General features: G+C 53.7%; 3 protein-coding genes across 4 annotated transcripts in view; 2 read left to right on the top strand and 1 right to left on the bottom strand.

The window, feature by feature from the left end:
• Window positions 1-3,040, top strand: part of SCRIB (scribble planar cell polarity protein) — a 109,696-nt gene extending 106,656 nt beyond the window's left edge. The window contains exon 45 of the mRNA XM_048940174.1: window positions 712-3,040. Coding sequence (XP_048796131.1) covers window positions 712-872 — 161 coding nt within the window. The 3' untranslated portion in view covers window positions 873-3,040. The remainder of the gene's footprint in view (window positions 1-711) is intronic.
• The window catches only part of LOC125691181 (uncharacterized), a 99,082-nt gene that overhangs the window by 44,743 nt on the left and 30,286 nt on the right, over window positions 1-24,053 (bottom strand). The window lies entirely within an intron of this gene.
• Window positions 22,276-24,053, top strand: part of FAM83H (family with sequence similarity 83 member H) — a 47,693-nt gene continuing 45,915 nt past the window's right edge. Inside the window, exon 1 of the mRNA XM_048940175.1 lies at window positions 22,276-22,387. The gene's annotated coding sequence lies outside the window, so the exon portion shown is untranslated. The remainder of the gene's footprint in view (window positions 22,388-24,053) is intronic.

Genomic DNA, 24,053 nt, shown 5'->3' with positions numbered 1-24,053 from the left:
TGATCTGACAGATTGCTGTATTTGAGGTTCTCTGCTGAATTCAGAGACTTCAGAGAAGCTTCTCAGGAAGTCAAATGAAAACTTCTGTGGCTTCATGAAGCTTTTTTCTTTATACAAAAGTGCTTTGTGGAAGTCATTCAAGCCACATTATCACAAAGGGTGGATTTTCTGGGGCACGTAAAAGTACAACGTAGCTCAGGTGCCAATCTCAGACCACGTTAACCGAGGGTCAGCCCTGCCACAGTGGCTCTGTGGTGAGGCCCTTGGGTGGAAGACCCAAGATGCAGCCTACAGAAAGGACTTCACTCATCCAGCTTCAGCATTAAGCAAAACCAAGAGGCTCACCTCTCTCAGTCCCATATGATGCTCATAGTGCTCTTCAGTGCCCAATGCTCTGTTGGAGCTACTGCAGCGCTTCGAGCACAAGCGCTCACCTCAGTGCCTTCTTGGCATTGATTATTCCTGCAGTTTGGCACTTCCATACCATTTTCAGTGTGTCCTTGGTGTTGGGGAAGATGTCTGCTGAGGAGTGCCACTTCCTTCCCAATAACTAATAGCACTTCAGGTACATATCACCTAAAAGTTCCGGGCATGGCATTGCTGTGATTTACGTCTCAGCATGCAGGGCACCCTCGTGTCATCGTTAACCATCTCAATGCTTAAATCGAGCACCTCCTCCTAAATCTGTTCCTTCTCTTATTATCTACGCAGTTCCTCAGGAGCAAGACGGACAGCCAGAGGAGGAGGAAATGCTATTAACACGTGATTCATCAACGCCAACCGCATCTGCACTTGAAGAGATGGCTCTGTACAGCAGCAAACGCAAACTGCGGCACAGCCGGCGCAGCCTGGAGGCCGCCGTCCCGACGTAGGCAATCCAAAGCTCCTGGGCTTTGGGATGGCCCGACACGGGGCTCCTGAACTTCCCGTGCTCCAGGAGCGGCACCAGACTGCCCATAGCGCTGCCTCCTGGGCTCCGGGTTGGAACTGAGCACCCCAGGAGCGTTGCGGTCAACCGACTTCCTTAAGGCTGTGAACCGCCCTATTTTCTCACCCGGTAGAGCACTGGGGCACATCCTGACCCCACGTGGGATGGCACGGGACTGATGGATGGTAACCAAGAGGAAGCGTGGGTAGGACAGTGGGCAGCTGCAGTTTGTTAGCCTGTAAATATTGGGGGGGGAGGGTGGGGACGGTAGGACAGGGAGAACATAGAGTGTGAGTGTGTTGGGCTCCAGCTGTTATTTCCTCGACTTGGGTCTTTTGTTTAATGGTTAATATGAGAGCTTCTACTCTGGTCTGAATGAGAAGGAAGTTCCAGCCTTCACTCCTATTTAATTTCCAGTCTTTTGCCAAGAAGCATCTTCTTCCACCCTCCCACGCTGTCACCTCACTTTCTTTTGGGAGCGTGTGGAAGCTTGGAGGCAAAAAAGGAAAAAGAAAAACAAAAAAGGAATTTTAGTGAAGTGCCTCCCTCTAACACTGACACCTGTGTGCTCAAAAGAAGACTGAATGAGCCGGAGCCTGTGCCAGCTCCAGGAAGCATCAGCTCCATTCCATTGCCTCTGTGAGCGCAGCACCTGTCCCATGTAGGGAGCTGCTCCTACCTGCAGTGCTGTACTGTTTTGGGAGACAGGAATCTACCCCAGACACACACTGTGTGCACGTAGCATGTACCACTGTGCACGGTGCTGGGTGTCAGACAGGCTTCTGTCTGCTGTCCACATCACAGCTGAACGGGTGCGCTGGGGCAGAAATGAGAAAGGAGTTGAAAAGCTGTAGAAGGAGCAATAGCAATGTGAGTGCATGGCAGCAATAGCAAGCAGAATAGCGAGGGGTTAGGAATACGGCGGCAGAGGTAGGAGGTGTAAACAGCAAATAAGGTAGGGGTTAGGATTCAGGGAACGGGGAAGGGTAGGAAGTGGCATTGCTGGGTCAGGTTAGGACTAACGGGGTCTTACAGGTAGGGTACTGGTGGGTGAGTCCCACTGGCTGTGAGATGATAGGCGATGTTGTGAGGGTGCCTGCGGGGTCTGAAGGAGTGACTGCATGCCAGGCAGGGAGCACAGAGGGTGGGATGGATCTGGGAAGAACCTGCAGTAAGCGCACGGTGCTGCTGTGTGCCTGCGTGTCGACTTCAGGCCGTTGTCTGCATAGGACAGGGCAAACACGTGCTTGTCCAAGCAAGAGGGAAAAAGAAAAATGAAAAAGGGACTTGGGTGTGATTCCTGGTTGCTGCACATGGAAGAGTGGCCGTGAACAGTTTGCATCCAGTGTGCTCTACAGACATGGAGGAGGCTGATGCTGCTCACGGCTCTGAAATCAGTCTCTGCTGTTCTACTGCCCACTACTGAAATAAAACATCCCCGTTCCTTTTTATTTTTTTCTTTTAATGGATTTTGTTTGGTTTGTTTTCGTTGGGTTTTCTTTTGTTAAAGCCTCCAATACAGAGAAAGGCGTCAGAGTTCAGCAGTCATTGATCTGTCCATCCAGATCCATTGGTGCTCTCTGCTGAACTCCAGCAGTAAGGCCAGGGCTGAACCTTACCTGGGACGTGGCTTGGGAGCAGCAGGCACGTCTGCTTATGCATTTGCTGAGTGACTGGATGCATTTTTTTTATGGTCGAGCATCTCCCTTCATGCCAAACTCATTTGTACTGACTCCACGTGGTTTAATTTGGTAGGGCTCTGAAGGGGGAACTCGGAATAACAAGCTGCAGCTACGGCTGCTTCCATCATCAGCAATTGGAGCTTTTCCTTTTTTAAAGTCTAATTTTAGCGTATGCTTTTTAACAAGAGCAGTTTTGGAAGCGATCTCGGATTTGTTTTGGTGACTAACGTGATTCTTTCTTCTTTCCCTTTTTGGTACCCGCTGCCAGGCTCTGGGTTCTCTCCCCTTCTCTCCTGAGAGACTCTGAGGGAAAATTAATTAGCGCATCAAGACTGTAACTAGTGACATTTGTACAACCAAAGAAATCTATTTTGTGGTTCAAGGATAATAAAGTTTACTTTACATTTTAGAACCTTGAGTTATTCCTTCTGCCCGGTGTGAAGTCTGCAATGCCTAAACTTTGGTTCTCGTTGTTAACGAAGCCGTAATCCAGCAAACATATCAGACATTTCCCTGCTTCTGTGGGCTGAAAGGAGATGAAGTTTAGGGCAGGAGATGCTGGCCTATTGGGAACCAGTAGGGAAGCAGACATCTGTGAAATGCCTGCAAGGTGTGGTGTGGCGTATTGGGGTGAGTTCATCTAAAACGTGATGTGGTCAATGGCCCAGTTGGTGTGGCTCAATACCAGTGCATGGGTAGCGATCAGGAAGAGTTGGAAGCCACTGCGCAGCTAAAAAGCTACAAAGCAGTTGCTATCAATGAAACTTGATGAAACAAACAACACGACGGGATGCTGCAGTCAATGGCTTTAAACTTCAGAGGGAACTGGAGGTCAGGATGGGGAGGAGAGGTGCTTGAGGACCTGGGGGTGTTGGTTGATGCTGGGCTGAACAGGAGCCAGCAGAGTTCCCAGGTAGCCAAGAGGGCCAACAGCATCCTGGCCTGCATTAGGAATGGCCAGCAGGAGCAGGGAGGTGAGCATCCATCCCCTGTGCTCAGCACTGGTGAGGCCGCACTTCGAGGGCTGTGTCCAGTTTTGGGCCCCTCACTGCAAGAAAGATATTGAGGCCCTGGAACGTGTTCAAAGGAGGGCAATGAAATGGTGAGGGGTCTGGAACACAGGGCTGGTGAGGAGAGGCTGAAGGAGCTGGGAATGTTCAGCCTGGAGAAGAGGAGCTCAGGGCAGAGCTCACTGCTCTCTATGGCTGCTGAAGGCAGGCTGCAGGGAGCTGGGGGTCGGCCTCTGCTCTCGTGCCATCAGTGATGGGAGCAGAGGGAACGGCTTCAAGCTGCGGCAGGGGAGATTCAGGCTGGACATGAGGAAGAATGAGGTGTCAGAAAGGTGGGCAGCACTGCAATGGATGCCCAGGGAGGTGGGGGAGGCACCGAGCCTGGGGGTGTTGAAGGAAAGGCTGGATGCTGTGCTGAGGGACGTGGTTCAGTGGGAGCTGTTGGGAATGGGTGAGCGGTTGGACTGGGGGAGCTCTGAGCTCTTTTCCAACCTTGGTGATTCTATGATTCTATGGGGTGTTCAAGGAACATTTGGATTTGGTGTTGAGGGACGTGGTTTAGTGAGAACTAAATGATGGTGATGGGTGGATGGTTGGACTGGGTGATCTGGAAGGTCTGTTCCAGCCTCAGCGATTCTGTGATTCTGTGAATAATGTAACAATGAAGGCTGCAGGGAAACCTCAATGTGGCCTTCCAGTACTTGGAAGGGAGGGGGAACGGCTGTTTATGAGGGTGGATCGTGATAGGACGAGGGGGGAGTGGTTTTAATCTGAGATGGGGGGTTTAGGTTGGATATTAGGAGGAAGTTTTTCACTTCATGCACCACCCACCCTCACACACAGCCGTTCCCCTCCTGTTTATCCGCTCCCTCCAAGCACTGAAGGCCACCATGAGGTCTCCCCAGATCCTTCTCTTCTCCAAGCCAAACCAGCCCAGTTCCCTCAGCCTTTCCTCACAGCAGAGCTGCTCCAGCCCTCTGCTCATCTCAGTGGCCCCTGGCCATCTCCATGATGCTCCTCCGGACTCATTTGAGTGCAGAGCACAAGAGGCAGCACGTTTTCTTATCACTTTACAATCTGTGCATCTTCCCTGCATGCCACAGCACTGCTTCGTGCAAATAAAATACACATTAGGAATTAATTTTTGCTCCGAAGCTGAGTGCTGCTAAAAGGAGCCATGAGCTCTGGGCAGGGGATGTTGCTCAGCCTTTTTCTGACCATTCCCAGCCAGCACCAGCGGCTGCTTTCTCTTCATCGCATCACGCTCAATATTCCTCCCCGCTGAAGCCGAACACCACGCCGTGCTGATTGCCCGTCGGGTCTCGTGTTAAAGGCAGCCGATCCGGCAGCAGGAAGCTTCACTCCTCGTGCCGCGTCCCGTGTCTTTCCCCGAGAGAAAAGCGTGGTGGCAGCAGCTGAACGCCGGTCAGAACAGCCGGAGCCCCGGGCCGGTCCTCGCGTCAGCCCTGCTCGTCATCGTAACGTCGGGTCTCATCGCAGCCAGACTTCAGACGTTCTTTACAGCGAGTGATTACCGTGGGGAACCGCGAGGCAGTGAAGAGACTCCTGCAGGACCTGTCAGCAAAGAGAAGCAGTAAAGAAGGGAATCGATCCTTCGGTGCCGGGCGGCGTGCGCTGCATGCAGCACCGGGCTGCTGAGCGCCCGCCGGCTGTCGCTACTCCTCGATATGAGCTGGGCCGAAAGCAGGAAAATCCAGGCGAATCAAGGGCAGATCGACGGAGGGGAGGAAGTTGTGTTTAACCCGGGTAAGTGAATCCATACAAATAAAGTGTCTGGAACGGATCAAACCCAGGAGTGGCAGAAAGGATTCGTCGCTAAGCAGCGCTCAGCTTTCTCTTCCACTGCAGCAGAACAGGGGATCTGAAATGCCAGGGCAATGCCAGGGATGGAGGAAGATGTTCCAGGCTGCAACAGCTGCCCAGAGAGGCTGCGGATGCCTCATCCATCCCTGCAGGTGTTCAAAGCCAGGCTGGATGCAGCCCTGGGCAGCCTGGCTGGTATTAAATGTGGAGATCGGTGGCCCTGCGTGTGGCAGGGGGTTGGAGCTTCATCATCCTTGGGGTCCCTTCCAACCCTGGCCTTTCTGTGCAGAATCACAGCATCACCCATGTTGGAAAAGACCTACAAGATCACCCAGTCCAATCACCCACCCACCACCAATCGTTCTCAATACACCATGTCCCATTGAACAGCAATGCCTTCTCAGTTACTGCCTGTCCACCCCTGCAGGCATTGGAGGCCAGGCTGGATGTGGCTCTGGGCAACCTGGGCTGCTGGTTGGCGACCTGCACACAGCAGGGCTTGGAACCAGGTGAGCGTTGTGGGGCTTTTCAACCCAGGCCATGCTGGGGTTCTGTGATTCCATGATTTTCTTGCAGTCCATTGTGATTTCCAAAGCAGGAGGATGAATGCTGAGGCGCAGACACGCCGGAGGCAGGCGCTGATTTCCTGTGGTGTATTTTGGCAGGGTTGGTCTATGTGTAATGCCAACAAAAGCCACGAATTGGATGGGAGCAACGCAGCCCTGGATGCACGCTGCCACCTCGTGCTCCTGTCCCTTCTGGGCAGTCATGCCACCAAACTGCTTTGCAGGGTCATCGTAGGAACGGCTCAGGAAACAATTCCAAAGGTGAAGGCATTTAAAAGGAACTGCCGAGGCTGAAGGTGCAGTGTGAGGGAGATGGGTGTGAATGTGAGGAAGAAATGAGCCAGTTAAAACCAGGATGCGATGCAGGACACAGGAACACAGAGCATCTTTATTGCGCAGCGCCCAAGGAAAGGCAGTGGCATTTTTTGTGAGCTGCTGGACCAAAAACGTGCTGTATGCAGTTAGATGTGCAGGAAAATACAGCCTATTCATTTTGTAGTCATATCTTTATTTTTATTGGCACAGGCGGTGAGATGGAAACGTGGATCTCAACCAAGGAGACCAAAACACCAGAGCTAACAGGAGAAAAAAACACTATACTGAGTCAGCAGGCAAATCTCATCCAAGTCCTGCCTTAAGAATGGAAAAGAGCTGATTATTGAGCCCTGCTGTACCTGAATCGATTTCTTTTGAGCCCCAGACCACTTTAATCACAAGGTGCACACAGCAGTTCCATTGCAGTGCACCCCTCAGTCAGCCACCTCCATCATCAACTGCACACAGCAGTGCTGAGCAGCCAGCTGGAAATGCAGCTCCAGACAACATTCAGGATGGGGAGCAAAGGGCAAATGAAAGCAGAGCCCTTCTTCTCAGCTGGGTTTGTTGTTGCTGCCATAGAATCTTAGAATGGCCTGGGTTGAAAACGATCCCAATGCTCACGGAGTTCCAACCCCCTGCTGTGTGCAGGGTCACCAACCACCAGACCAGGCTGCCCATAGAGCTCATAGGGTGCCACAGGGATCCATAGGGTGCCATAGGGATCCACAGACCGTGCTAAGGATGCATAGGTTCCCTTAAGGCAACCTGTGGATCCATAGGTCACCTCTGAGTGCCACCTCAGGGATCCATTGAATGCCATAAGGATCCATAGGAATGCCATAGAAACCCATAGAATCACAGAATCCCAGCATGGCCTGGGTTGCACAGGAGCACAGCGCTCACCTGGTTCCAACTCCTGCTGTGTGCAGGTCGCCAACCAGCAGCCCAGGCTGCCCAGAGAACCCACAGGGTGCCACAGGGATCCAGAGTCTGCCATGAGGATCCACAGAGTGCCATAGAGATCCATAGGGTGCCATAGGGATCCACAGGTTGCCATAAGAACCCATAGGCTGCCATAGGGATCCATAGGCTGCCATAGGGATCCATAGGGTGCCACAGGGATCCATAGGGTGCCACAGGGATCCGTAGGGTGTCCTAAGAATCCACAGGGCAAAATTGGGATCCATAGGGTACCATAGGGATTTATAGGGATGCCCTGAGGGTGCATGGGGTGCCATAGGAACCCATAGAATCACAGAACCCCAGCATGGCCTGGGTTGCACAGGAGCACAGCGCTCACCTGGTTCCAACTCCTGCTGTGTGCAGGTCGCCAACCAGCAGCCCAGGCTGCCCAGAGAACCCACAGGGTGCCATAAGGATCCATAGTGAGCCACAGGGATCCATAGGGTGCCATAGGGATTGATAGGGTGCCATAGGGATCCACAGGGTGCCATAAGGATCCATAGTAAGCCACAGTGATCCATAGGGTGCCGTAGGGATAGATAGGGTGCCATAGGGATCCCCAGGGTGCCATAGGGACCCACAATCATAGAATCCCAGAATCCCAGCATGGCCTGGGTTGCACAGGAGCACAGCGCTCACCTCGTTCCAACCCCTGCTGTGTGCAGGTCGCCAACCAGCAGCCCAGGCTGCCCAGAGCCACATCCAGCCTGGCCTCCAATGCCTGCAGGGATGGGGCATCCACAGCCTCCTTGGGCAACCTGTGCCAGTGCCTCACCGCCCTCTGGCTCAAAAACTTCCTCCTCATATCCAACCCAAACCTCCCCTGGCTCACTTTAAAGCCATTCCCCTTGTCCTGTCACCACCCACCCTCACACACAGCCATTCCCCTCCTGTTTATCCGCTCCCTCCAAGCACTGAAGGCCACCATGAGGTCTCCCTGGATCCTTCTCTTCTCCAAGCCAAACCAGCCCAGTTCCCTCAGCCTTTCTCACAGCAGAGCTGCTCCAGCCTCTGCTCATGTCCAGCTCCTCGCCCACCAGGACCCCCAGTCCTTCTCCACAGGGCTGCTCTCCCCCAGGAGTTCTTCCCCCAGTCTGTATCAACACCTGGGATCACCCCAACCCGATGCAGCACCCTGCACTCGGCCCTGTTGGACCTCACTGGGTTCACCTGGGCCCACTTCCCACCCTGTGCAGGTCCCTCTGGATGCTCCTCTCATTCTTCTGCAGCACTGAAGTCCCACAGCTGTGGCAGCTGCAGCCACCTGAACTGAGGGTTGCTCCTCCGTGACTCCTTGTTTGATCCCCCGGTGGCATCGTGTCATTAACTGGGATTATCAGCAAACTGGGACAGCAAACGTTTCCCTCCTGTTGGCTCTTTGTTCAAAGGCAGTTATAGCATAGCAGAGCCCAGCTGGAGACGTCAGTGACAGTCATTATCCAGAGGTATTACAGAAGGAAGCGGTGTGACATGATCTACATCCTAATTAGAAAAGCAAACCAAATGCACAAGTGGACGCATAAGCTGAGGTTTCCCTTAAAATAACCACTATTATCTTGGAAATAATAAGGAAAAATAAACACAATCATCTTGCAGAATAAGAAACACTCCGCTTGAAAAAACGTATTATTTCAAAGCTGATTATTACTAATTACTAAACACGCAGGCAATGTCTTCACAATGCAGTGTGACAATGAAGGATCCTTGCAGGCCCTCAGAATTGAGATCTCTCTGCTAGGAATCCTGCTGCTGTAATCAACCATTCTGGGTATTTTTCAGGGACAGGTGGGACAGCAGCTCAGGAAGGGCCAAACTCAATGAAGGCTGAAGGAGCCCTGGGGTGATGCTCCCAGGAACAAGGTTTGAAGTGCAGGGAGTTGGATGTGATGGGCGCCTTCCAGCTGGGGATGGTCTGTGATCCAGTGCGATTTCAGCATCACACAGGGACGAGCCCCAACCTCGTTAATAAAAGTTGCTTGTCTTACATCATCTTTGGTTCAATGCATCAATCCTGAGCCTCCAGACAAGGAGTGCTGCTCCCCAGCCGCATTTCATGGCAGTATTTAGGATAGCTGGTTTGGCTCCCCAGCTTCCTCTGCGATCGGAGCAGCTCAGCTGCAGTTTATCTTTGTTACTGAAGGTCTGCATTGCATCCCAGGCTGCGCTGACATTGCAGTGCCAAAATCCATCCCATGCCATCAGGTGGCTTGCTCTGCTGCAGAGCCCCCCGTGTGGTCACCAATGTTTGGTTAAATCAATTCTGCCCTAAACGTGGCTGACAAACAAGCTGTATTACCCTCATTTGGACCTCAGCAAGTTTTCCTGATAGATTATTCCACCTTCCTGAAAGATGGATCATCCCAAAGGTTTAAATAATCAAATCACCCTCTACATTCTGTTGCAGAATCAAAGCCATGATGGAATGCCTCGTCCAAGAACGCTGGCCTTCAGATAGCTTCTTCCCTCCCTGTTGTCCATGCATATGGCATTTTCTAGCACCCTGCAGCAGGAGGTGCAGAAATTGAAGGCAGAGTGGCCAAATAAAACAAAATAAAGCTATACAGCAGTAGCCTGTTTGCAAGTACATTAAAGCCAGGCTTGGGCCTAGGGGAGGTTGCCCAAGGAGGCTGTGGATGCCCCAACCCTGCAGGCATTGGAGGCCAGGCTGGATGTGGCGCTGGGCAGCCTGGGCTGCTGGTTGGCGACCTGCACACAGCAGGGGTTGGAACCAGGTGAGCGCTGTGCTCCTGTGCAACCCAGGCCATGCTGGGGTTCTGTGGTTCTATGGGTTCCTATGGCACCCCATGCACCCTCAGGGCATCCCTATAAATCCCTATGGTACCCTATGGATCCCAATTGTGCCCTGTGGATTCTTAGGACACCCTACGGATCCCTGTGGCACCCTATGGATCCCTATGGCAGCCTATGGGTTCTTATGGCAACCTGTGGATCCCTATGGCACCCTATGGATCTCTATGGCACTCTGTGGATCCTCATGGCAGCCTCTGGATCCCTGTGGCACCCTATGGATCCTTATGGCAGTGCTATGGGTCCCTATGGCATCCTATGGATCCCTATGACACCCAAAGGTGACCTATGGATCTGCAGGGTGTCTTAAGGGAACCAATGCATCCTTAGCACCCTATGGATCCCTATGGCACCCTACGGATCCCTATGGCACCCTATGGATCCCTATGGCACTGCTATGGATCCCTACATCACCCCGCAGATCCCTGTGGCACCCTCTGGATCCCTATGGCACCCTATGGATCCCTATGGCAGCCTATGGGTTCTTATGGCAACCTGTGGATCCCTATGGCACCCTATGGATCTCTATGGCACTCTGTGGATCCTCATGGCAGCCTCTGGATCCCTGTGGCACCCTATGGATCCTTATGGCAGTGCTATGGGTCCCTATGGCACCCTACAGATCCCTATGGCACCCAAAGGTGACCTATGGATCTGCAGGGTGTCTTAAGGGAACCAATGCATCCTTAGCACCCTATGGATCCCTATGGCACCCTATGGTTCCTTGGGGCACCCTATGGATCCCTATGGCACTGCTATGGATCCCTACATCACCCCGCAGATCCCTGTGGCACCCTGTGGATCCCTATGGCACTCTATGGATCCCTATGGCAGCCTATGGGTTCTTATGGCAACCTGTGGTTCCCTATGGCACCCTATGGATCTCTATGGCACTCTGTGGATCCTCATGGCAGCCTCTGGATCCCTGTGGCACCCTGTGGGTTCTCTGGGCAGCCTGGGCTGCTGGTTGGCGACCTGCACACAGCAGGGCTTGGAACCAGGTGAGCGCTGTGCTCCTGTGCAACCCAGGCCATGCTGGGGTTCTGTGATTCTATGGGTTCCTATGGCACCCCATGCACCCTCAGGGCATCCCTATAAATCCCTATGGTACCCTATGGATCCCAATTGTGCCCTGTGGATTCTTAGGACACCCAACGGATCCCTGTGGCACCCTATGGATCCTTATGGCAGTGCTATGGGTCCCTATGGCACCCTACGGATCCCTATGGCACCCTATGGATCCCTATGGCACTGCTATGGATCCCTACATCACCCCGCAGATCCCTGTGGCACCCTCTGGATCCCTATGGCACCCTATGGATCCCTATGGCAGCCTATGGGTTCTTATGGCAACCTGTGGATCCCTATGGCACCCTATGGATCTCTATGGCACTCTGTGGATCCTCATGGCAGCCTCTGGATCCCTGTGGCACCCTATGGATCCTTATGGCAGTGCTATGGGTCCCTATGGCACCCTATGGATCCCTATGGCACCCAAAGGTGACCTATGGATCTGCAGGGTGTCTTAAGGGAACCAATGCATCCTTAGCACCCTATGGATCCCTATGGCACCCTATGGATCCCTATGGCAGCCTATGGGTTCTTATGGCAACCTGTGGATCCCTATGGCACCCTATGGATCTCTATGGCACTCTATGGATCCTCATGGCAGCCTCTGGATCCCTGTGGCACCCTATGGATCCCTATGGCAGCCTATGGGTTCTTATGGCAACCTGTGGATCCCTATGGCACCCTATGGATCTCTATGGCACTCTGTGGATCCTCATGGCAGCCTCTGGATCCCTGTGGCACCCTATGGATCCTTATGGCAGTGCTATGGGTCCCTATGGCACCCTATGGATCCCTATGACACCCAAAGGTGACCTATGGATCTGCAGGGTGTCTTAAGGGAACCAATGCATCCTTAGCACCCTATGGATCCCTATGGCACCCTATGGATCCTTGGGGCACCCTATGGATCCCTATGGCACTGCTATGGGTCCCTACATCACCCCACAGATCCCTGTGGCACCCTGTGGATCCCTATGGCACCCTATGGATCCCTATGGCAGCCTATGGGTTCTTATGGCAACCTGTGGATCCCTATGGCACCCTATGGATCTTTATGGCACTCTGTGGATCCTCATGGCACCCTCTGGATCCCTGTGGCACCCTGTGGGTTGGCAACCTGCACACAGCAGGGGGTTGGAACCAGGTCAGCGCTGTGGGCCTTTGCAACCCGGGCCATGCTGGGGTTCTGTGACGATTCGATGATTCTATGATCTCAAGCTCAAGTGTGGCATTCCCTGCTCAGCCATGCAGAAGACCTCAGAAGCAGAGAAAACAGCCACACCTTCCATGTGACACCGTAAAGCAAAGCCCATAACAACAATCGTGGTTTTACGCGTAGAAAAAGTAAAAATGTGGAGAAGCGAAGGTAAAAATCATAAGGCAGCAATTAAGACATGTGAAGGCATAAAGCAAAGAGAAAGAGTCACACACATCCTTCATTCTCGAAGCATGCTGTATTACAACTGGAGTGCCAATGAACACCGAGCTGGAGATAACTTCACTCAGGGAAAGAAAACTTTCCCCTACAGTTTCAGTTGTCTCTGCCACTGATGATAAGCTCAGATGACACAAAGCTTGCACACAGCCCTGCTGTCCTTTGGCACAGCCTGCCTACAGCAGGGCAGCACAGACAGCTCAGCTCAAAGGGGAAAACCAGATGGCCAAAGTATGACCCGAGAAAGAAAGTGGTTGGGTCAGGGTCGGTGCTTTGGAAAGCCAAAGGAGCACAGAACCACGGAGTCATAGAATGGTCTGGGTTGGAAAGGACCACGATGATCACTGAGTTCCAACCCTCTGCTGTGTGCAGGGTCAACAACCAGCAGACCAGGCTGCCCAGAGAACACATAGGGTGCCATAAGGACCCACAGGGTGCCACAGGGATTCATAGGGTGCCATAGGGATCCATAGGGTGCCACAGGGATCCTTAGGGTGCCATAAAGATCCACAGGGTTCCATAAGGATCCACATGGTGCCATAGGGATCCATAGTGTGCCATAAGGATCCATAGGGTGCCATTGGGATCCACAGGGTGCCATAGGGATCCATAGGATGCCATAAAGATCTATAGGGTGCCATAGGGATCCACATGGTGCCATAGGAATCCATAGGGTGCCATAAAGATCTATAGGGTGCCATTGGGATCCACATGGTGCCATAGGGATCCACAGTGTGCCATAAGGATCCTAGGGTGCCACAAGGATCCACATGGTGCCATATGGATCCTTAGGGTGCCATAAAGATCCACAGGGTTCCATAAGAATCCACATGGTGCCATAGGGATCCATAGTGTGCCATAAGGATCCATAGGGTGCCATTGGGATCCACATGGTGCCATAGGGATCCATAGGGTACCATAAAGATCTATAGGGTGCCATTGGGATCCACATGGTGCCATAGGGATCCATAGTGTGCCATAAGGATCCACAGGGTGCCACAAGGATCCACATGGTGCCATATGGATCCTTAGGGTGCCATAAAGATCCACAGGGTTCCATAAGGATCCACATGGTGCTATAGGGTTCCATAGTGTGCCCTAAGGATCCTTAGGGTGCCACAGGGATCCACAAGGTGCCATATGGATCCTTAGGGTGCCATAAAGATCCACAGGGTTCCATAAGGATCCACATGGTGCCATAGGGATCCATAGTGTGCCATAAGGATCCTTAGGGTGCGATAGGGATCCACAGGGTGCCATAGGGATCGATAGGGTGCCATAAGGATCCACAGGGCGCCACAGGGATCCACATGGTGCCATAGGGATCCATAGGATGCCATAAAGATCCACAGGGTTCCATAAGGATCCACATGGTGCCATAGGGATCCATAGTGTGCCATAAGGATCCTTAGGGCGCCATAGGGATCCACAGGGTGCCATAGGGATCCATAGGGTGCCATAAAGATCTGTAGGGTGCCATTGGGATCCACATGGTGCCATAGGGATCCATAGTGTGCCATAAGGATCCACAGGGCGCCACAGGGATCCACATGGTGCCATAGGGATCCATAGGATGCCATAAAGATCTATAGTGTGCCATTGGGATCCACATGGTGCCATAGGGATCCATAGGATGCCATAAAGATCTATAGGGTGCCATAGGGATCCACATGGTGCCATAGGAATCCATAGGGTGCCATAAAGATCTATAGGGTGCCATTGGGATCCACATGGTGCCATAGGGATCCATAGGGTACCATAAAGATCTATAGGGTGCCATTGGGATCCACATGGTGCCATAGGGATCCATAGTGTGCCATAAGGATCCACAGGGTGCCACAGGGATCCACATGGTGCCATAGGGATCCATAGGATGCCATAAAGATACATAGGGTGCCATAGGGATCCATAGGGTGCCATAAAGATCTATAGGGCGCCATTGGGATCCACATGGTGCGATTGGAATCCATAGGGTGCCATAAAGATCTATAGGGTGCCATAGGGATCCATAGGGTGCCATAAAGATCTATAGGGTGCCATAGGGATCCATAGGAATCCATAAATATCCATAGGGTGCCATAGGGATCCATAGGGTGCCTTCTCAAGCATTTTCTATCACTGCAGTCAGCACCGCACAGCTCTGCCCTCTTTGTGAGCCATGATGGGCTGCAGGTTGGACACAGCTGAATTTGAGTGGCTCTGCATGGCATTGCGTGTTTCCAAAGAGATCTTTTAAACAAAACAATTCTGTGATTCCCTTCTTAAGTGACACCCTCTGATGACAGCAACGACCAACAGCTTCTCCTGCTCTCATCTATTCAGTCCTTTCTCAGGGAACGGTGGATGGTTGGTCTGGATGATCTTGCAGGTCTTTCCCAACCTTGGTGATTCTATGACTCTGTGAGCCTATGATCACAGTTATTTGTGCTTTTGAACAGTTGCATTCAGCAATCAGGCTGTAAGGATCTTACAGAAAGCAGCAAAGCACTTCCTTAGCAACGTGTTCACCACAAGAACTGATCAAGCACTCTGTGCACTGGCAAAGGCCTTCAGGGTATGCACACAGGAGACACACAGGATACACACCTACCTTGTGAGGTTCCAAACTGCCACAGACGGACTGAGAGCATCCCAGCAGCGCAGCAAGGCTTCCTATGAGTGCAGTTTTGCTCCTGCTTTGCTTCAAAACACGTTCATTTGATCTTGCCTTCAGCAAAACAACCAGCTGCACATTAAAAGCAAGAACAGAACATAAAAGCCCTACCAAAGGAAAATATTTTAGGCCACACACGATTCTACCCAAGAGAAGAGGAAAAGAAGAAGACAGAGCAGAGGGATCAGCACCACAACGATGTGCTGCAGGAACGCAGCCATTCTAAGAGCAGAAATCACTGAAAGATTAAGAAATTACAGATTTAAAATTGTTTCACCTCCACAGATCGCCATCCAGCTGCATTCCCCAAAGGTGCCGATCTGCAACCGAGCACTTGAAGTGAGGGGGTTGGAAATGGAATATTCCTGCTCCAGTTCCTTCCTGCAACATAGGGATAATCACCTCATCACATCCCAATTGAGTACTGAGGAGCTAATTGGTGTTTGTGAAGCATTCCAGCAGCGCAGTGATGAGCAGCGTGGCTCCACGGAGGTTAATGGCTCCATTGGTGCAATCTGAGTGGCAGGTGGTGAATAAAGCCCTGGGCCACGCAGGGAGGGACAATTAAAAGCAGCATTTATTCACTGGTGACAACTGCAGTTGCACTCTCCTGTCTCGTAGCACCGAGTTAAATAAGTTCCTACAGAAGAATATCCCACAGGTATGTAACGTGTCTGTTCCATCGTGCCTATTTCCAGGCTCTCAGGGCACTGCTGCCTGTCTCCTCCATCACAGAATCATAGAATCACAGAATGGCCTGGGTTGAAAAGGACCAGAATGATCCTCTGCTATGTGCAGGGTCGCCAACCACCAGACCAGGCTGCTCAGAGAACCCATAGGGTGCCATAAGGGTGCCATAAGGATCCAGAAGGTGCCCAAAGAATCCACAGGGTGTGACTGGGATCCAAAGGCTTATATCAGCATCCATAGCAATGCCATAGGGATCCATAGGGTGCCCCGAGGATCCGTAGGGTGCCCCAAGGATCCATAGGGTGCCCCAAGGATCCATAGGCTGCACTAAGGATGCATAGGTTCCCTTAAGACACCTTGCAGATCCATGGGTCACCTTTGGGTGCCATAAGGATCCATAGACTGCCATGGAGATCCATAAGGTGTCCTAAGGGTCTATAGGGTGTCCTAAGAATCTACAGAGTGTGACTGGGATCCACTAGGTGCCATAAGAATCTATAGGGATGCCCTGAGAATGCATGGGGTGCCATAGGGATCCATGGAATCATGAAATCATAAAATCCCAGCATGGCCTGGGTTGCACAGGAGCACAGCCATGCTCGTCCCTCCCACCACCTTCTCCTGTACGCACTTCTCAACGAAGGATTTTAATTCTACCCAGCAAGGATCTCTCAGCTTAAGGCCAACCTCACAGTCATCTGCACAAAGCACTTCAGCTTTCAGTGCACCCCAGGATTTCCTGGCGTAGACACAACAAACCGCCATGGCAATTTCACAAGAGCTACAGCGAAGATGCCACACCGCAGCCCTCTTCCAATCTTCCTGTCTGTATTTTCTGCTGTCTCTCAGCGCTTCCATTCTGAGTTTCTCTCGGTTGTCGGCTCAGTGCCTGGGCTGCTGATATTTGAAGACAGCAATAGGAAACCTGTTATTCCTGACACAATGTTGTGTGCACGCAACTCCAGGCTCCCACCTGTGGCCATCTGTTCAGCCCCTGCTAACAGCCCCACGTCAGAACACCTGAGCAAACGGGAGCCCACTCTGCTTGGTGGTTTTATACGAATCATAGCCGTCATTCTACAAGATACCGTCTTTGTCTGCTGTGGTTTAGGAATTTCATTTCACCTGGAGTCACCAGACAATAAACTGCTTCAATTCATTTATTCAGTTCGCTCACTGAACTTAGAATCATAGAATCATCGAATCACCAAGGTTGGAAAAGACCTCAAAGCTCATCCAGTCCAACCGCTCACCCATTCCCAACAGCTCCCACTGAACCACGGCCCTCAGCACAGCATCCAGCCTTTCCTTCAACACCCCCAGGCTCGGCGCCTCCCCCACCTCCCTGGGCATCCATTGCAGTGCTGCCCACCTTTCTGACACCTCATTCTTCCTCATGTCCAGCCTGAATCTCCCCTGCCGCAGCTTGAAGCCGTTCCCTCTGCTCCCATCACTGATGGCACGAGAGCAGAGGCCGACCCCCAGCTCCCTGCAGCCTGCCTTCAGCAGCCATAGAGAGCAGTGAGCTCTGCCCTGAGCTCCTCTTCTCCAGGCTGAACATTCCCAGCTCCTTCAGCCTCTCCTCACCAGCCCTGTGCTCCAGACCCCTCACCATTTCATTGCCCTCCTTTGAACACATTCCAGGCCCTCAATGTCTTTCCTGCAGTGAGGGGCCCAAAATTGGACACAGCACTCGAGGTGCGGCCTCACCAGAGCTGAGTACAGGGGAACCATCACCTCTCTGCTCCTGAATTTCTGGAGATAACAGCTTGATCTCCCACACTACACACGTTTGAGTTCACCGTATAAACCAATGTAACAAGCAAACTATCCAAGGTGAGCAGCAAATAGACTGCATGCTACCAGCAAGTGATGGAGCAGAGTTGTCAGCACGCACCTCTGCCTGCCGTGCAAGGGATCTCTGACAGAATTAACTGCTGCAGAGTCAAAATGAACCATGCATACAGAACCACAGAACCCCAGCATGGCCTGGGTTGCACAGGAGCACAACGCTCACCTGGTTCCAAGCCCTGCTGTGTGCAGGTCGACAACCAGCAGCCCAGGCTGCCCAGAGCCACATCCAGCCTGGCCTCCAATGCCTGCAGGGATGGGGCATCCACAGCCTCCTTGGGCAACCTGTGCCAGTGCCTCACCGCCCTCTGGCTCAAAAACTTCCTTCCTCCTCATATTGAACCTAAACTTCCCCTGTCTCACTTTAAAACCATTTCCCCTTGTCCTATCGCTTGGACTCGATGATCTTGAAGGTCTTTTCCAACCTGAGCAATTCTATGACGCTGTGAGGCAGGCAGTTCAGGTGTGAGGTGGAAATGACTCACAGCAATGCCCAGAGCTGTGTCTGCCTCATCCTCTGGGCTGCCCTGTGCCAGGGTTGGGCTCCGCACAGCCTCAGCTGCGTTCAACCGTGTTCTGGGCTGCATTGAAAAAGGGGCGGCCAGCAGGGACAGGGAGGTGAACATCCCCCTCCGTTGGCTCTTGTGATGCCCCATCTGCAGTGCTGCATCCAGGCCTGGAGCCCCCAGGAAGGACTGGAGGTCTTGGAGCGGGTCTAGAGGAAGCATTGAGATGAGCAGAGGGCTGGAGCAGCTCTCCTATGAGGAAAGGCTGAGGGAACTGGGCTGGTTTGGCTTGGAGAAGAGAAGGCTGCGGGGAGACCTCATGGTGGCCTTCAGTGCTTGGAGGGAGCGGATAAACAGGAGGGGAACGGCTGTGTGTGAGGGTGGGTGGTGACAGGACAAGGGGAATGGCTTTAAAGTGAGCCAGGGGAGGTTTGGGTTGGATGTGAGGAGGAAGTTTTTGAGCCAGAGGGCGGTGAGGCACTGGCACAGGTTGCCCAAGGAGGCTGTGGATGCCCCATCCCTGCAGGCATTGGAGGCCAGGCTGGATGTGGCTCTGGGCAGCCTGGGCTGCTGGTTGGCGACCTGCACACAGCAGGGCTTGGAACCAGGCAAGCATTGCAGGCCTTTGCAACCCGGGCCATGCTGGGATTCTATGATTTAATGGGTGTCTATTTGTCCCTACAGGTCCCTGTATGGGATCTGTGGATCTCTATGGGGATCTATGTGTCCCTATGGATTGCTATGGGGAACCTCTGTGTCCCTATGTGGTATCTATGGGTCCCTATGGGGATCTATGTGTCCCTATGGGTCCCTATGGGGCACCTATATGTCCCTATGTGGCATCTATAGGTCTCTGTGGGGATCTATGTGTCCCTGTGTGGAATCTATGGGTCCCGATGGGTCTCTATGGGTCTCTACGTGTCCCTATGTGGGATCTATGTGTCCCTATGGGTCACTATGGGTCTCTATGGGGGACCTATATGTCCCTATGTGGGATCTATGTGTCCCTATGGGGATCTATGTGTCCCTATGGGGATCTATGTGTCCCTATGGGGATCTATGAGTCTCTATGGGAATCTATGTGTCCCTATGGGTCCCTATGGGGGACCTGTATGTCCCTATGTGGCATCTATGGGTCTCTATGGGGATCTATGTGTCCCTATGGGTCACTATGGGTCTCTATGGGGGACCTATATGTCCCTATGTGGGATCTATGTGTCCCTATGGGGATCTATGTGTCCCTATGGGGATCTATGAGTCTCTATGGGAATCTATGTGTCCCTATGGGTCCCTATGGGGGACCTGTATGTCCCTATGTGGCATCTATGGGTCTCTATGGGGATCTATGTGTCCCTGTGTGGAATCTATGGGTCCCTATTGGTCTCTATGGGTCTCTATGTGTCCCTATGTGGGATCTATGTATCCCTATGTGGGATCTATGGGTCTCTATGGGAATCTGTGTCCCTATGGGGATCTATGGGTCTCTATGGGGGACCTATATGTCCCTATGTGGGATCCATGTGTCCCTATGTGGGATCTATGTGTCGCTGTGTGGGATCCATGTGTCCCTATGGGGATCTACGGGTCTCTATGGGAATCTGTGTCCCTATGTGGAATCTATGGGTCCCTGTGGGTCTCTATGGGTCTCTATGGGGGACCTATATGTCCCTATGGGGATCTATGTGTCCCTGTGTGGGATCCATGTGTCCCTATGGGGATCTATGTGTCCCTATGTGAGATCCATGTGTCCCTGTGTGGGATCCATGTGTCCCTATGTGGGATCCATGTGTCCCTATGTGGGATCTATGTGTCCCTATGTGGGATCTATGTGTCCCTGTGTGGGATCCATGTGTCCCTATGGGGATCTACGGGTCTCTATGGGAATCTGTGTCCCTATGTGGAATCTATGGGTCCCTGTGGGTCTCTATGGGGGACCTATATGTCCCTATGGGGATCTATGTGTCCCTGTGTGGGATCCATGTGTCCCTATGTGGGATCCATGTGTCCCTATGTGAAATCTATGTGTCCCTATGGGGATCTATGTGTCCCTATGCGTCTCTTGGTGACCCTGAACACGGCAGGGGGTTGGAAGCAGATGACCATTGCGGTCCCCCCCAACCCAGGCCGCTCTATGATCCCCACCCCCTCCGCCCTGCTGGAAGCGCCCGCCCGGCTCCGCCCCCTTCCCCCCCCATAACTCCTCACTCCCTAAAATGGCGGCCGCGCCCCCCGCCCCGCCCCGCCCGAACCGGGCCGCCCGCCCTGAGTCAGCGCCGAGCCGCCTCGCCCTCCCCGCAGCCCGGGCACCGCCCGGCACACGGCGGCCGCGGAGTTTGCCAAGTGGAATAAGATAGAACATGAAAGGCGAAATAACAGGAGCTGCCACGCCCGGGGCTGCGGGGAATCTCGCTTAACCCTTTTTCTGCCCTGCTCCGAGCCGGCTGGGGGGCGGGGTGTCCCGGCTTCGCGTTATCTTTGAGGGCATCGCCGTGTAGGCAGGGGCGCGTTTGTAAGGAGCTGAGGAGCCTTTGGGGGGATACGTGAGCCCCCATCGGCAACACTGCGTTCAGGGCTGGAGCCCAGCACAAGAAGGACAGGGAGCTGTGGGAGAGGGTCCAGAGGAGCCGCAAAGGTGATCAGGGGCTGCAGCACCTCCAGTGCAAAGACAGGCTGAGGGAGCTGGGCTCGTTCAGCATGGAGAGAAGCTGCGGGGTGACCTCAGTGCAGCCTGCAGTGCCTAAAGGGAGCCTGCAGACAGGAGGGGAGGCAGCTCTGTGCAAGGGGAGATGGCAGCAGGACGAGGGGAATGGTTTGAATGGAGGGAGGGCAGATGGAGGTTGGATGTCAGGGGAAGTTCTGTGCTGTGAGAGCGGTGAGGGGCTGCAACAGCTGCCCAGAGAGGCTGTGATGCCCCGTCCATCCCTGGAGGTGTTCAAGGCCAGGTTGGATGGGGCCCTGGGCAGCCTGGGCTGCTGTGAAATGGAGAGGTTGGTGGCCCTGCTGTGGTGGGGGGTTGCAGCTTCATCATCCTTGAGGTCCCTTCCAACCCAACTGTTCTGTGATTCCATGATACGGGGCTGTGGGTGAGGCTGCTCTGCTGAGGGAGGCCTAAGAGCCAGCCCTGCTTTGTGGTGCTGCTCCTGCATCAGCCCTGCTGCTCTGCATGTTTATAAGGAATGTTTATAAGGCACTGGGGATATGGGATGTGGGGCTGTGGTAAGGCACTGGGGATATGGGGCTGTGGGTGAGGCACTGGGGATATGGGATATGGGGCTGTGGGTGATGCATTGGGGATATGGGATATGGGGCTGTGGGTGATGCACTGGGGATATGGGATATGGGGCTGTGGGTGAAGCATTGGGGATATGGGATGTGGGGCTGTGGGTAAGGCACTGGGGATATGGGATGTGGGGCTGTGGGTGAAGCATTGGGGATATGGGATGTGGGGCTGTGGGTGAAGCATTGGGGATATGGGATGTGGGGCTGTGGGTGATGCACTGGGGATATGGGATGTGGGGCTGTGGGTGATGCATTGGGGATATGGGATATGGGGCTGTGGCTGTGGCTGCGGTAAGGCCTGAGATGCACAGCGCTCTGCTGAGGGAGGCCTAGGATCCGGCCCTGCTTTGTGGAGTTGCTCCTGCATCGGCGCGGCCGCACCGCACACCAAAGGCCTTCCAGCCCGGACCTGGAGCGCGGCGAGGCCCTGCTGAGCCCACGCCCGCCGTCCCAGCGCGGTGCCGGCCTGCGCCGTGCCCGGGCCCGGCCCTGATTCCCCGCAATGGTTCCCGGGCCCGCTCCCGGTGCCAGGCCTGAGCTGGTCAGACAGGCTCGGGGCAGACGGAAGGGAGAGGCCGCCCGCGGCTCAGGAATGCGCAGCCCTTATCTCTGGCTCCCCTGCAATCCCGGGGAGGGAACAACTCTCCGGAGTTTGCCTTTCTCTCGCTCTTACTCACCCTCTGCCCTGGGTGGAGCTTGATCCTGCGGGCTCGGAGGTGCCCGTGAATCAGGCTGCAGGCACGTCCAGGGCGGCGGAGCCAGCTGAGAGCTAGACCCGCCACCTGCCCGGCACACCTGGGAAGGTAGGAGAAGTTCGGAGCTCCTGGGGTACCCGAAGCGGTGGGCAGGGGCTGGGGAGGCCGTTTCTGCTCCTCTGCTCTGGGCTGGGCGCTCAGAGTTTGCGGCAGGGCTTTTGTACGGGTGGGAGGTGGGGCTGGGTGGGCTTAGGGGCAACGTGTTGTGAGTATGTGGGGGGACGAGGAGAGTCTGAGGAGATCGTAGAATCATTGACAGGCCTGGGTTGAAAAGGAACACCATGATCATTGAGTTCCGACCCTCTGCTGTGTGTAGGGCCGCCAACCACCAGACCGGGCTGCCCGGAGAACCCATAGGGTGCCATAGGAATCCATAGGGAGCCATAACCGTAGAATGGTCTGGGTTGAAAAGGACCGTAATGATCGTTGAGTTCCGACCCAGATCAGGCTGCCCAGAGCCACATCCAGCCTGGCTTTGAATGCCTCCAAATGGGAGAGGCAGTTTGGGCTAAAGTGCCTCAGCACAGACGGTGTTGTGGTCGTGAGGAAAGGGACCCACCAGCCTCTTGCTGAGGCGACCTGTCCCATCTTCTTGGACAAAAACCCAAAGAGAGAGTATTTCCAAACGTAGTTCTGTCCTTGGGAAGAGATCTCACAGCTTAACTCGGCTTCCCACGGAGTCTGAACTGGCTTTTTGCTGGGGTGGGAAATCCTCATAGAATCCTACAATGGCCTGGGTTGGAAAGGAGCACAACGCCCATCTAGTTTCAAGCCCCTGCTGCGTGCAGGGCACCAACCACCGGTCCGTGCCCACACATAGGCACGTGTGCTCCAGACACTGGGTCAGTGCGTGGTGGTAGGGCTGGAAGAGCCCTGCAGGAGGCAAAGAGCCAGGGAACAGAATCACAGCATGGCCCGGGTTGGAAGGGGCCTCAAGGATCACAAAGCTCCAACCCCCCACCACAGCAGGGCCACCAACCTCCCCATTTCACAGCAGCCCAGGCTGCCCAGGGCCCCATCCAACCTGGCCTTGAACACCTCCAAGGATGGACGGGGCATCACAGCCTCTCTGGGCAGCTGTTGCAGCCCCTCACCGCTCTCACAGCACAGAACTTCCCCTGACATCCAACCTCCAGCTGCCCTCCCTCCATTCAAACCATCCCCCTTGTCCCGCTGTTATCTCCCCTTGCACAGAGCTGCCTCCCCTCCTGTCTGCAGGCTCCCTTTAGGTACTGAAATGCTGCAAGGAGGAACATCTCATGAAGCTCCCTGTCCCCCTGCCTGCTTTGTGCTCACGCTGTGTGCGTGGCTGCACAGCTGTCTGCCAGCACAGCCTGCAAGCAGCAGCGCAGACATTCATGCACGTACATGCAGAGGCACAGGCAGATGTGTGTGGACACATTCACATGCACGTAGAGCTCATTTTTTCCACAGATGTGAGCCTGTCTGACTGAACTCTGGTTTTGTGTGTGTGTGCAGAGAGGAAGGAGAAGCAAGGTTTTGTGTTCTCAGCACTCTCAATTGACTACGGTCAATGGAGTTCAATTATGGCCTTTGTCTGGCCCCAGGACCCAGGTTCTCTGTCATCCACAGCGGTTAGAGGCGCTTGGAGAGGGGAAGAAGCGCCTATAAAAACCTTCAGCTGAAAGCAGTCAATTTGTGAAAGCTGCAATCAGCTCAGCCGTGATAGAGGACAAGCATGCAAACAGCCTCC

The sequence above is a fragment of the Lagopus muta genome, chromosome 3 (assembly GCF_023343835.1).
Source record: "Lagopus muta isolate bLagMut1 chromosome 3, bLagMut1 primary, whole genome shotgun sequence".
Taxonomy (NCBI): Eukaryota; Metazoa; Chordata; class Aves; order Galliformes; family Phasianidae; genus Lagopus; species Lagopus muta.
The sequence above is the reverse complement of the archived record's forward strand: the minus strand, read 5'-3'. Positions and strand labels throughout refer to the sequence as shown.